We start from the raw sequence: 14,439 nt of genomic DNA, 5'->3' as shown, positions 1-14,439 counted from the left end.
ACAAGAGGGGTAATATACTAGATCTGGTTTTCGTATCTCAACCGAATGCTTTTGACTATGAAGAGCTGCCTGCATCTTTTTCAGATCACTATCCTCTCATTATTAGTTACGATTATTTACAATGCTACGTGGCTCCATTCTCCTCCGAATTCTCAGCGAGTAGCTTCAACCAAAATATTTTAGAAAGCAAGATTGATTTAATTGACTTTGAGGCAGCATCTAGTCTGCAAAATACTAGTGATTTCTTATTGAAGACATTAGTAGATGTAATCTCTTCATGTCTTGTTCGAAAACGCAAAAAGCTCAAATTGCTTCCTTTTTATTACAGTTCACTGACGATGCACTCTATTAATAAACTAGAGACCGCTAAACGACAAATGAGTTCAGAGCACAAATTAGATCAGCTGAAAAAAGAGGTAATGGATTTTGTTGCGCTCGATAAAGTGTCTTTTCTTCAGTCAATAAAAAAAATTCAGAAAAAACGATGCTTTTAAAATGTTGAAAAGTCTAAGTGGACGCAGCTCTTTTCCTAACGAAATGATTTACCAGGATCGGCTTGCTGGATCTGATATGGAAAAAGCCAATCTATTCAATCTTTTCTTCCATTCGGTGTATAAGCAATCCTCTCTCTCTGTAGCTCCCATCGATACCCAAAGTGCCAATATTCACCTCGATAATTTAGTGTTTACCATTTCGCAGACCATCAAACTACTTGAAACATTGCCTATAAGCTCAAATGCCGTAGCGGATGGAATTCCGCCCTTTGTACTGAAGTACTGCTCTGCTTCTCTTGGGCCCTTAATTCACTCATTGTTTTCCCGTATAATTCTTACCTGCAAATGGCCTCGGCTTTGGAAATGTGCATTTGTGACGCCGATTCATAAAAGAGTCCCGAAACAATATCGAAAATTACAGACCAATATCGTTGTCACCCCGCTTATCCCTGGTGTTGGAAAAGCTTATTTTTGATTTTCTTTACTCGCGACTACGATACAAATTGAACAGGTCAACATGGATTCCGAAGAGGTCATTCAACAACAACTCAATTGATTATTTACTTGGACGAGCTGTATTTCAATTTTGACGATAACGTCGAGCAAGTCCTAATCTACCTGGACTTTGCTAAGGCTTTTGACACCGTTAACCATGCTATTTTGCTTGACAAGTTAGCTTTATATGGCCTAGATAACAATTTTTTAAAACTTATTTTTTCCTACTTAAGTGATAGATCGCAACGAGTAAGTGTCAATGGGACTTTATCGGATGAAATCATGGTTACTAGTGGAGTTCCTCAAGGCAGTGTCTTAGGACCGTTGCTGTTTCTTGTGTATATTGACGACATGCTGTCCTTACCGGAATTCTCAAGTTGTTTCTGCTTTGCAGACGACACAAAGTTGGCATGTGCGGGAGAAGACATGTTTAGCAAATGCCAGGAAGACCTCGATAAGCTATCTACTTGGGCTGCCGAAAATGATCTTACCTTCAACGTTGACAAATAAGGTGTATCTTCAAGTATCTGAAAAGTGCGATGGTGGTTTCAGTATTGGGTCCGATTTGATAAGAAAAGTTGATAAAACAAGTGACTTAGGCATAGAAATCTCAAGTAACTTAAACAAGGAATATTAATGTGAGGACCAAGCTAGCGAAAGCTCAGAGAAGCTTTAATTATCTTCGACATAATGTGCCTTACAGCTTACCGAACAGCGTCAAGTATAACTTATATTCTGCCTGTGTTTTGTCGATTCTGCTTTATGGTTCTCAAGCGTGGTTTGCTGATGTTAGCCATCTTAGATTATTAGAAAATTTTTATTGGAAGGGTTTACGCTGGTGCTACGGAAGGAATGACTACAACACACTTCTTCGTGCGTCAAATAATACTCCGATATGCTATCAACTGATTGAACGTGATCTTCGCTTCTTTATTTCCATTGTTATGGGCAATACGTGCATAAAATTCGAGGACTTTTTCTCTATCAAGACATATTCTAAGATGCTTCGAACTAAATCTCATGATCATATTGTAGTGAGCCCCACGAAAAAGCAGCTGGCAGCTAAATCATTTTTTAAAGGGATACAAATCTATGTGAATGATTTCAGCGACACTGGTAACTTCAACATCCTGAGGCCACCAGCCAACTACAAAGTTTTACTGAAAACTTTTTTCTCCACACTACGTGACTCAAAGTTTAATCCGGACGTGCCCTGTAGTTGGTCCATTAAATGTTGTGCGTTTTGTCGTTCTTAATTTTTGTAATTAATTTTTTTTTCACCAGTTGTAATAGTTATAGATTAATTTCTTGTTTGTACCATATGCTTAGATCTTTCTGATGTGTTGTATTAATATCCATAATTTGGTCAATTGAAGTCTTTTACTACTACTACTACTACTACTAAAACCAGCAGCGTAATTGGGTAGCCATTGTAAAAACAAACCGATTAATGTCGGAAGAATTGCTCTCTAACGACAGGCGGGTAAAAAAACATTTGACCCAACGCGATTGGAACCATTGACTTCCCTCTTCATAACCATAAGCACTGCCGACTATGCTATTTGGCCCTTATTTTTGCTATGCTGCAACCGACTTTATATGAGCAACCAGCTTTACTTCGGAGTGAGAGCAATAGAGATCACTCAAAAATGAAGAATGAAAGCGTGGGAAGTCACTTGAGAAGTCAAACAATGCTCTAGAAGAAAAACGCAAAATGGTCAAGTGAAAAATTTGCATAAAGACCAACACGTTTACATTAATTGCTTTGGCTTTCGTTCAAGAGCAATTAATCAGTGTATTATAATGGTTTCGGATTTCAAGCTCAACACCTGCGCCCGAAGATTATAATTTCCGCCCTGCTAACCACCTTTATGCATCGCAACGACGCTGGCTTATGTTAGCTCAAGACAGCCACTTCTCATAAAGTATTAATAAATTCAAACTAGAAAATTGCTTTTATTAACCAAAATTCTTCGATGACATTTCAATGTTTTATCTTACAAAGGATCCATATCTGTGGAAAGTAAGTTGAGCTGTGTAATTGGTTAGTAAATGATTAAAAAATCTGTGTATTTTAATGGTTTGTTTTCAAGCTGAAAACATGCGCCCGAAAATAGTAATTTATGCCTAGCTTACCGCGTTGATGCATAGCATCGACGCCGGCTTAATACTTGGCATCCGTAAATTTTCCAAAAAAAGATTAACCCAATGCAGTTGACTTTTTGTCAAACGCAGCCACTTCTCACAAAGAATTAAAAAACTCAAACTAGACAATTGCTTTCATTAAGCAATCTTTTTTGATGAGATTTCAACTTTTTTCTATCTCACAAAGGATTGATATCCATGGACAGTAAGTGGCCCTGCGTAATTGGATAGTCATCTTCTACAGTTGGGAGCGCTGGACATCGAGAGGGGTTCAAATCGCCAGGTGGAGGAGGGTGGACGGGGTATGATGGTGGTGGGTTAGGATTGGGGGCGTGACTGTCGAGGGGGATCAATTTATTCACACCATGAATTTATGTCTCCTCAAAACGGTTTTGTGGAATCGCATAATTTGTGAGACCAGTGAGACTGTAAGCGAGATGCTCAGCCATTTAATGCCATCCTGGCTTCACCTGTTTATGTCGTTTTTGAGGAAGACAAGTAAAAAACGTCAGACGAAAAATCGGTCAAGTGAAAATCGCGCATTAAAAAGACAGCACGAGAAATATAATTGCTAGAGATTAGGCTTGAGAGGATTTAATTACTCATTGAAGAACTTTCCATGGAGCAGCAACTAAAAATCAGAAGTTCGAAAATTCACGATTTTATTAATATTGCATCTTTTTTATTTACTCGAACTACCCCAGCTATCTTTCCAGTAGAACTATATATAATTTTGTCGCATGAAAAACGCTAACCCAGATTGAAGAAATCTTTTTCAAATTCAATGCGCTCCTCGTCAATGTGGCAAGATTTTGTTCTATTTATCGTCGAAGGAATCGCACGATCCAAGAGGCGACTAGAGAGGTCACATTGATAAAACTCATTAACATCGTCGGGGTCCAACATGGAAGATAGATATCCTCTTCCGCATCCAAGATCGAGGGCCTTACAAACGAGAGTAAACGGTAATCAAGCATGCCACACTTTGAATGCATTTTGTGTCCATTAAAATAATCCCCCCCCCTCCGGTTACTTCATACGTAGAACAGTGTAAAAATTCATTCTTTCATACAATATATATCAATCAATTGAGATCCCAAACCAAATAATAACTTCATACTTATCTATCGAACTGTCTGGCTATATCTGCGAGGCGATCTGTCAGTCGTTCGGCCATTTCCATCCTCAGATACTCATAAGTTTCGATGTTTTCAAGCTTTGCCATGAGATCGCGATGCCTCTTTTTGGCAGCACGGTTAAAAACATTTACAGTTCCGGAGGATAATCGCTTTACACAAGAGCAACAAATATGCTTGTTGGATATTAACAACATCATCGGAAAAGATAAAATAGCACAATCAGTATCCCATGTTTTACCATTAATAACCGGGTTTATGCTCTGGCGCATGTTATTTGCAGCCACCAAACGCACGTGCTCTGTAGCTGGGGGGGGGGGGGGGGCGCAAAACGTACTGGGGGCGCAAACGGAAAAGATCCCTCTTTTCTATAGTAATAGAATAAGTCATACAGAAGTGACCGTCACACTGTGGTAAAAATTTTAAACCATTCTTTTTAGTCGATTTTTGCTTATGTGTAGTTCTCCACTGCTATATTGGCGTGTCGTACTTTCTTGAATAAATTCAATGTTTGACGGTACGGTTCGACGTCAATTTTACCTTCCTTAAAAGCAATAAAGTGCAGTCAGTCACGCATTTCAATATACACAGAGGGAGTATTTTCAATGTTTAAAGTCGCTGTTGATAGTTAATTTTTATTTAAAATCCATAATGTCGCGAATTTTGCAGCTTTTCAATTTACTGCTTTTGGGAGTTGTTTGGTAATCAGTTTTGATTTTTGCTGACACTTTTTGTGAAATATTCTTTTGAGTTTGAAAAGTGAACAATAATTTTCGTTTACTAATTGAGCAGTTTTTATTCGACGAGATATTTGCCGACTTTTAGCCCAAGGTCGAGTTGATTTCCAATTGATATAGCAGATCTAGCCTAATTGTGATATACTTAAATCGATACGTTATGTTCAGGATTCGCCTATGTGTGGTGGAGCAACCTTAAGGGATTTTAGAAACAGGCTCAAGTTTTGCCCTCAGTGATTAACTGTGCCGTGCTCTTTATTTTCTCTCTTTGATCCTGCGCGCTGTTGGTCGTCTCTGTGTTAAGGACATCCAACCACCAGGTTGCACTGTTCCCACACATTGGTACTTTTTATATTTTTATATAGGTTATGCTAAAATATGATCCGTGTCTGTGAGTGTGCTCCTGTGTTTTTGTGTGATTTGAAGATGATTGTACATGCGTGAAGCAGACGATACTGCTTCAAATTTTTGCGGGTGAAGAGACAATAAGCGGTACCGATCTTAACCTGGAACGTACAAGACTTACTGATTGATAAAACCAGGACAAAATGTAATGAAGGCAGCGCAGTCGGACCAACCATCCACTCATATCGCGGAGCTAACTTAATTGACCTCTTCAATTTAGTCAACTTTTATCCTCCCCTCAATTAGAGATCAATTTTCAACGTCGCAGGATTCAATGATCGCCACTACTCCTGCTCACTTCATTGATTGCGACCGAGTTCTGTCGGAAAACCAGTTAACAGGAAACCTTTTTACTTGAACTTGGCTCCACAACATTTTCGTTAGAAATTTAATAATTTCACCATGTTTTTTTTTTCAGTAAGCCTTATTCTTGTCGAAATGGTAATCATTTTTCTCTACGGTAACCATTGGTTTACCTTGTATCTACGTGGTGTGCTATCCTTTTGCAAAAATTTTTATGCAGAGTTTAATTCATCTTATTATCAATAATCTTTACTCGGTGAACAGCCTCCCTCTGACTCAAACAATTTGCACTAAGTGTTTTTCAGCTCCGAGGAAGTGGAGTTTGGTGCCAGGGTTGCAACACATAATTGCATATCAAAGGCAGCAGCCTGTCAATTAAAACTGATCCTCATCCAAACTTCATTTGAAGACACTGCAGCAAACATGCAAAAATTGATCATCAAGGAACAACTAAACATACCTCGACATCGTCAACCGTGGCAACCCGGGAACCATGCAAGTTTTGGGAAAATTTTCAGACGAAAAAAGGAACTCTACGGCGTGGCTATCAACAACTGAAAAAATGATAATCAAATGAAAAAAAACTACCGTACTTGATCTTCCACAAAAAACGCACCAATGTAGTCAGAAAACCGATCGTAAATATGTAGTAAACAATCTGAAAATTTGAGATGTGTTGTACCATCCTTTTATTTTTGAAAAAATTATTAGCTCTGAAGTAAAACGCGCCGCAATGAAAACAGATAGCAACCATGGCCCATCTGGATGATGCAGGGGAATGGAGACGACTTCTGACACCTTGCGAATCCTTCTCTATCGATCTTTCCAAAACAGTGTCCAAACATACAATCAGAGTTGCCACCGTAGGTCTAATTTTCTTTAATTTTTATAACGCTTGTCGTCTGCTTGCACTAGTAAAAAACCCTGCGGTTCAACCAATTGGCATTAGCGAGGTCTTAAGACGAAAAATAGATAGGAGTATAGTGAATTGCATTCAATGAGATCTCCAATTAATTGGAGGAAACGTACAGATGTGCCTTGGGCGAAAGAGTGGCATCAAACATGCTATCCATGGACTCAGGCAATGCTTTCTTGCAGATCGTACTGAGGAGATTCTTCTGATTGATGCCAGGAAAGCGTTCAAGAGCTTGAATAGATATCTGGTTCTGAAGAACATCAAAAAATTTTGTCTCTCAGTTCATAAAGAAATCTGGAAATATTATAGGACACCATCAGACCTTTTCATTCATTAGAGAGTAATCAAGTCTCAAGAAGGAACAACACAAAATAATCGAACAGCCATGGCAATGCAAAGAGTGGCTACACTTCCTCTAATCTACATTCCTGAAGATCAAAATTTGACTCACAAATGGTACGCAGATGAAAATAGTGTTGCCGGTAGCCCTGAATCTCTACGAATCTTGCTAGGTAAACTTTATGAACACTGCGGTACATCTGGTAAAAATGTGATCAAATGTCATCTCATTACAAAATTTGAGTTTGTTTCGAACAATGTTTTTGGGAATAGATGTTGTTGTTTTTTAAGTTCATCAAGTTCTGGGTTCAATTTTTGGTACTGATAAAAACTGCAACAATTTTCTGGAACAAAATTCAATAAACTACTCTAACATAATTGAGAAGCTCGCCAAACAGAGTAAGGTGTCCCCTCAGAATGTGCACAAATCATTTACAAACGCACATCAACCTAACTTGAATTTTATTGCTAGGACTACTCCAAATTCAGACAGTCTGCTGCGATGAGTCGAGAAAATATTTCATAAAAAATTTATGCCTTCAACGTTCAACCATTTTTCTTAAAATGACAGATAGCGGAATTTTTTCTTCTCTTCCGGTTAAAGACGCTGGTCTAAGCATTCTTCATCCTGAAGACAGGGCAAACGAAAAAGAAAGATCTATTTGAGTTTGAGAGCCGTTACAGCATCATATCGATATAGATGCTGAACTTCATCAGGAAAAAATCCTTCAGAAAATCAGAAAAAAAACAGGAACAATCTCTAGAGTAAACGTTGGCAACCAAAGTTCTCATCAGAGATAAAGACGCATGTTTTTCAGATTTGGCTATGGTAAAAGATCATCAAGCGGGCTAAATGCACATCAATTGAAAAGGTTTCATTTTGATTTCGCCAAGAGAGTCTAGAGATGGAATTGGTTTTAGATACGTATAAGATCTCGTAAAATTGCCATCAAAACGCGAATGTAGAGAAAACTTTATTGTAGCGCAAGCTCTTCTTTGTCCAAAAGGTGGTAATATGCACATAAGACACAATGACAACCGTGATTTTTTTGCCGACCTGCTCAATATGGTCTGCGATGATGTCGAAATAGAATCCTGTCTTCAAACTTTGCAAATAGAACTACCACTGCTGATAATGACGCTTGACTAGATATCAAAGCTAATGGCGTCCTGAATTCACGTTTCATCGAAACGTTCTTTCACGTGAAAAAAATTAATCCGTGTGCTGAGAGTTATCGAAGAACCATACCGGATTCCTACAAATTTCACGAGACCAGCAAAGAGCAAAAATACGAGCTAAAGAAAATCGAAATTGATAATAACACCTTCTCTCCGATAATCTTCTCGTGTACAGGAGCTGGTTCGTCAGGATCAAAAGCCATACAAAGATCGGCTTCCGCTTGGGGATCAGCGATAAGAAAAAAGATTTTGGTTCGGACGTGATCACGTACATAAAAACAAAAATAGGTTTCCCTCTTTTGCGAAGCTTCATAATCTGCTTGAGTGGCGCGCGCTTCATGCACTGGCGCCCTGCGGTAGAAGCGTCAATAGGAACTATTGTAGACGAAGAGAACCTCTTGTCATATATGGTTTTATTTCTTCTATTATTCATTCAGAATCACTACACATTATACCTTGATTGCTTTTTACCATATCTAATTTGATTATAATTCTGATGCCTTAGTTTGTCTATCTTTTTTATCTGCTTTTATTTTTGACTACTCTCAGGAATTATATGTACAAATGAGAGTTGATTTGCAGCCCCGGGTTGATCGACTATCCTTTTAGGGGATGGGTTTTCTCTTTATTGACATTTTTAAAATTGATCTAGCAGATGGTGACCAATATACCCTGTTATTCTTCCTTTGACAATTAGCAGACGCGTTTTGCTATAATTATTTCCTCATTTGATTTGCTTTACACATAATTGACAATTTTGAAAAAGAGTTTTCTGTATTATATTGGTTCTCCTTTTAGTTTTATATCATCGGCAAAATCAAAACAGTTAATTCGGTTAATCGTTCAGGCAATTCATTGATTAAAATGATGAAGAAAAGAGTTACTAGTATCAAAATTTGTGGGACCACACTGATAATTTATCGCAAAACGGATATTTCAATGTACGTTTTCACAAATTTTTTTTATAATACGCAAGAAAAGACGTAATCAGCTAAATTAACTTTCCTGCATTGCCAATGTTAAGAAGCTTTTGTATCAGGTCGCAATGTGGAACGGTGTCAAAAGCTTTGGCAACGTTAATATGCAGGCTACCTAGGTCTTTAACTGCTTCTTTGTTATAGTTTTTTTTACTTTGCATTCTTAAAAGAAGTAGCTGTAATGTTGCCAAACAGTTATTTCGGAAGCCAAACTGATTTTCAAAAAAATTGAGTCTTTCAAAATCAAAAATTTATCGAAAAAATGTTTTCGAGGACATTGGATTTGGATATGCAATTTTGAAGACCAGTGGATTTGGATATGCAATTTTGAAGACCAATAGCAACATTCGATTTGATCCCGTCTTTATTGACTGGTTTATCTGACTTACCTTCCAATATGTGGGATAGCATCTTTTTTACTATTGATTGGAGCAGAAGTCTGACCGGCTTCGTGAGAGATCTACTACAATTTTTTAAAAATAAAATTCCGTGTTCGTCTGGTCCAGCAGACCTGTGAAAATTAAAATCACGGATGCTCTTTTAAATTTTGTGTCCATTTTTGTAAAATTCATCTTATGGGCCAAAACAGCTTCTGAAATATAAAATTAACAAAAGATTTTTTGTGGTAGACATTAACAAATTGTTAGGCAGTATGCGAGAAAATAAATTTTTGTGGTGAAGATTTTTGCGATTTAGAGCATCCGCCATTGGGTTGAAAGAGTTGGAAAGGGTTGGAAGAAAGAGTTGAAAATTTTGGCTTTTATTTTTTCGGTTGTTAGCTTCAGATCCTTCCAAAACTCAAATAGTGGCATTTGCGGCTTTTTGCGGATCGGCTAAAGATATTTTTTTTTTGCTAATGTGTCGGCTTTCAAAAAATTAAGCCTCAATATTGGAGAACTCAGCAACCAAAAAGATTTGAACCATAACTTTTAAATTTTGATGCTTCATTTTGAAACTGAAATCAGATTTCTCTAATCACATGTTGGTGCTCAATTTTTAATTGTCTGGGATGTTGCATTCGAGATACTTGGTTGCAAACTGGCCCGATGCTTAATGATAAGTGGCCTTTCTTCTATAATTTCGTTTGATAGCCATTTGTAAAATTGATTATTAAAGAAATCGTCATTGCTATTGAAATGAGGGTTGAAAAAATCAAGTTACATTTTACATTGTAATTAAACTGTTGCAATCAGTACTATTCAAGGCATTTTTTATCCGGATACTTGGTGCATCAAATTAATTGAAAATTGGAAAGTGATCAGGACACTGTTTGTCATTAATACCGCAGTTTTTATATAGAGCTTAGTCATAGTAACAACTGAGAACTAGGGCGGCAATATTATATGAGAACACATGTAGCTGACTTGGTTCAAAATGTGAGACGTTGTTTTCTAAATTAGATGATCCAATATTAGCTTTTTATGTTTCACCTTTGATGTTTCACCCCATGTTTACTTTTCAAATCAGTCGCGTTACTACATTTTGGTTAATCAAATATGACGGTAGAAATGGGGACTTGGGAGTAATCTTAACTCGTAAACTAACCATGTTTCTGTTATAGACAATATGTCGTAATTGCACGTTTATAGCGTGTTTGCGAAATTTGTTTGTTTGGTTGGATCTAGCATACGCTGAGCGCTAAAATTGAGTTTTTCTGTGGTTTTTTGGAAAAATAATTATTTTTTTATTTGGTTGTCCTCGGTGACACTTGGAACAAAAAATCAATTATCGCACTCTCTCTCTCTCTTTTGAAGTTCAAGACGTCAAATAAGTAAAGCACTTGGATCCATTCCGTCGGTGATTAGTTCTCGTCTTTTTATTAAAGCTTTGTTCTCGTTTATATTTCCGCCGCGAGACAATTCAAATCTGATATAGATAATTTGGTCGTTTTTCCTGTAGTCTTTTAAGCAGCTTGTCAACTTGAGTATGAGATCTCCTTTTAGTTTGCGGCGTGTGTGAACAAGTATTACATTTTTTTGTTTTCTGGGTATTATTGTCCAAGTCGTACAAGTGTTATTATTTTCTTGTCCTCAATGTCCGAGTACTCGAGTATTTGCTCTACATGTTATACGTCCTCCTGATTTCTTCAAGCAGCTTCCTTGGAAATTGACTAATATACCCCACTAATCCTTTTCCTTTTTCGACTAAAAGTTTGAGTGGTTTAATCTTCACTCTCATGGTACAGGGGCTGCCATCCCTCTCTGATTGCATGATTTTATTCCTAAATTCATTTGCTACAGGAGCACAAAATGTTCCAAATACAAAAATTTGCTTAAGGGTTCAGCCTGGAGAAGTAATTCCTTTTTCAGTCAAATAAACAACTATTTTTTAAATTTTTCCGCTGACTATTTGCGCCATTGCATGAAAAAAATTAACGGTTTGCTGAAATGTCAGCAAAAACTATCATCTGTTTTCTTGTTCATGTTTGAAATATGTTTATTAGCTCACAAGATCTGTTATTTGATTGCTCAACCTACTTTGTTTTTTTTTGATTGGTAATTTGACATTAAAATTTTCTGTGCGAAACCAAAAGTAGATTTTGTAGGTCTATTTATAGCCGATTGCCGGAGTGGTAGCCGGCTGCTGTCAAGAAGCCTTTATGCTGAAGAAACAATTCTGCTTCTCCTTTGTTTCTCCTTAATAGCGAGCCTGGCTTGAGTTGCATATGTAACAATTGGGGCCCCATATCCAGCAACTGCATTATTTTTGTCATTTAAATTTTAATAATCGGTTCTAATTGTTTAAAAGTAGAAGGTTTATCGCAATTTTTTTACTTCGTGCATCTTTTTTCAACCTTAGGCTTCAAACATTCAAAATTAAATTGGGGGTCATTGAAATGCCTGGATTTTTTGTTGGGTTTGGCACTGTAAATGTTCGTTGTATGAAATTATGTTGGGTTTGGCTGAAAATTTGATTGGTAAGACTTACGACTGATTTTTGTTTTACTCAATTGTCCAAGCACCAACCTCAATTTGATATACGTCAAGTAGTAATTTTACTCTGGTTGGTGCCAGAAGCGTAAATTGTTGACATAAACATAAAGTTCAGATTTAGACGGCATTTTAATAACATCTGAGGAGCACATTCCAATTGCAATTGTTTTCCTAGCTATAATGGTATGCGAAATATCCAGTAAATTTCTGTAAATTTATTTCTAAAGAAAACAGTTGTGAAAGAATTTTTTTTCCTTAAAACATAAAAACGAAACTAACCACAAGCAACTATTGTGGTCAGAACATTTGAAACTTTTTGCGTTCTTTCTGAGCTGCGATCAACAATTGCATTCGTGATCAACAACATAGCTCAACTGATACCGCATAAAAAAAGGCAGAAATTTTTTGTTGTTTAACAACCTGCTGGAAATTAAATTATTCAAATTGCAGTGATCGAAGTTCGTATCTTTATTGCTGGCTGAAGAAATCAGTTCTGCACGAAAATATTAATTTGCAATCTTAATAGAGCAGATGCAAATTATTTTTTAAATCAATATCTGTTACATATGTTTATGAGAGTTAAAATATTAGTTAACAGTACCCACTTTACTTTAACCGGTCAGTCCGTTTTTAGTAAACTAAGAGATTGAAATTTTCCAAAAATTTATTGAAGTGGTAGAAAAACACAGAAATCTTTTCTTCTGTTCTCGTCTTTTTATTAAAGCTTTGTTCTCGTTTATATTTCCGCCGCGAGACAATTCAAATCTGATATAGAAAATTTGGTCGTTTTTCCTGTAGTCTTTTAAGCAGCTTGTCAACTTGAGTATGAGATCTCCTTTTAGTTTGCGGCGTGTGTGAACAAGTATTACATTTTTTTGTTTTCTGGTAATTATTTTCCAAGTCGTACTGGTGTTATTATTTTCTTGTCCTCAATGTCCGAGTACCCGAGTATTTTCTCTACATGTTATACGTCCTCCTGATTTCTTCAAGCAGCTTCCTTGGAAATTGACTAATATACCCCACTAATCCTTTTACTTTTTCGACTAAAAGTTTGAGTAGTTTAATCTTCACTCTCATGGTACAGGGGCTGCCATCCTTCTCTGATTGCATGATTTTAATCCTAATTTCATTTGTTACAGGAGCACAAAATGTTCCAAATACAAAAATTTGCTTAAGGTTTCAGCCTGGAGAAGTAATTCCTTTTTCAGTCAAATAAACAACTATTTTTTAAATTTTTCCGCTGACTATTTGCGCCATTGCATGAAAAATTTAACGGTTTGCTGAAATGTCAGCAAAAATTATCATCTGTTTTCTTGTTCATCTTTGAAATATGTTTATTAGCTCACAAGATCTGTTATTTGATTGCTCAACCTACTTTGTTTTTTTTCTGATTGGTAATTTGACATTAAAATTTTCTGTGCGAATGCAAAAGTAGATTTTGTAGGTCTATTTAGAGCCGATTGCCGGAGTGGTAGCCGGCTGCTGTCAAGAAACCTTTATGCTGAAGAAACAATTCTGCAGCTTTCTTTGGAGCTCTGTATCTCCTTTGTTTCCCCTTAATAGCGAGCCAGGCTTGAGTTACATATGTAAAAATTGGGGCCCCATATCCAGCAACTGCATTATTTTTGTCATTTAAATTTTAATAATTGGTTCTAATTGTTTAAAAGTAGAAAGTTTATTGCAATTTTTTTTACTTCGTGCATCTTTTTTTCAACCTTGGGCTTAATATTCAAAATTAAATTGGGGGTCATTGAAATGCCTGGATTTTTTGTTGGGTTTGGCTCTGTAAATGTTCGTTGTATGAAATTATGTTGGGTTTGGCTAAACATTTGATTGGTAAGACTTACGACTGATTTTTGCTTTACTCAATTTTCCAAGCACCAACCTCAATTTGATATACGTCAAGTAGTAATTTTACTCTGATTGGTGCCAGAAGCGTAAATTGTTGACATAAACATAAAGTTCACATTTAGACGGCAATTTAATAACATCTGAGGAGCACTTTCCAATTGCAATTGTTTTCCTAGCTATAATGGTATGCGAAATATCCAGTAAATTTCTGTAAAGTTATTTCTAAAGAAAACAGTTGTGAAAGAATTTTTTTCCTGAAACCATAAAAACAAAACTAACCACAAGCAACTATTGTGGTCAGAACATTTGAAACTTTTTGCGTTCTTTCTGAGCTGCGATCAACAATTGCATTCGTGATCAACAACATAGCTCAACTGATACCGCATAAAAAAAGGCAGAAATTTTTTGTTGTTTAACAACCTACTGGAAATTAAATTATTCAAATTGCAGTGATCGCAGTTCGTATCTTTATTGCTGGCTGAAGAAATCAGTTCTGCACGAAAATATTAATTTGCAATCCTAATAGAGG

At 36.6% G+C, this 14,439-nt stretch overlaps 2 protein-coding genes across 5 annotated transcripts in view; one reads left to right on the top strand and one right to left on the bottom strand.

Moving 5' to 3' along the window:
* The window catches only part of LOC142347862 (arginine-hydroxylase NDUFAF5, mitochondrial-like), a 38,414-nt gene extending 33,844 nt beyond the window's left edge, over positions 1-4,570 (bottom strand). Inside the window, exons 1-2 of one of the 2 annotated variants that reach the window (XM_075399001.1) lie at positions 4,259-4,570; positions 3,890-4,080 (exon numbers count right to left, since the gene is read on the bottom strand). In XM_075399001.1, the coding sequence (XP_075255116.1) occupies positions 3,890-4,080; positions 4,259-4,542 (475 nt within the window). In that variant the 5' untranslated portion in view covers positions 4,543-4,570. Of the gene's footprint in view, positions 1-3,889; positions 4,081-4,254 lie in introns of both variants that reach the window. The other variant, XM_075399002.1, reaches the window with a different exon arrangement.
* The window catches only part of LOC142347860 (putative E3 ubiquitin-protein ligase DTX2), a 346,790-nt gene that overhangs the window by 1,624 nt on the left and 330,727 nt on the right, over positions 1-14,439 (top strand). The window lies entirely within an intron of this gene.

This window comes from Convolutriloba macropyga, chromosome 10 (assembly GCF_964194025.1).
Source record: "Convolutriloba macropyga chromosome 10, txConMacr16.3, whole genome shotgun sequence".
In the NCBI taxonomy this organism is placed as follows: domain Eukaryota; kingdom Metazoa; phylum Xenacoelomorpha; order Acoela; family Convolutidae; genus Convolutriloba; species Convolutriloba macropyga.
Note: the sequence above shows the minus strand (reverse complement) of the source record. Positions and strands in the feature narration are given on the sequence as shown.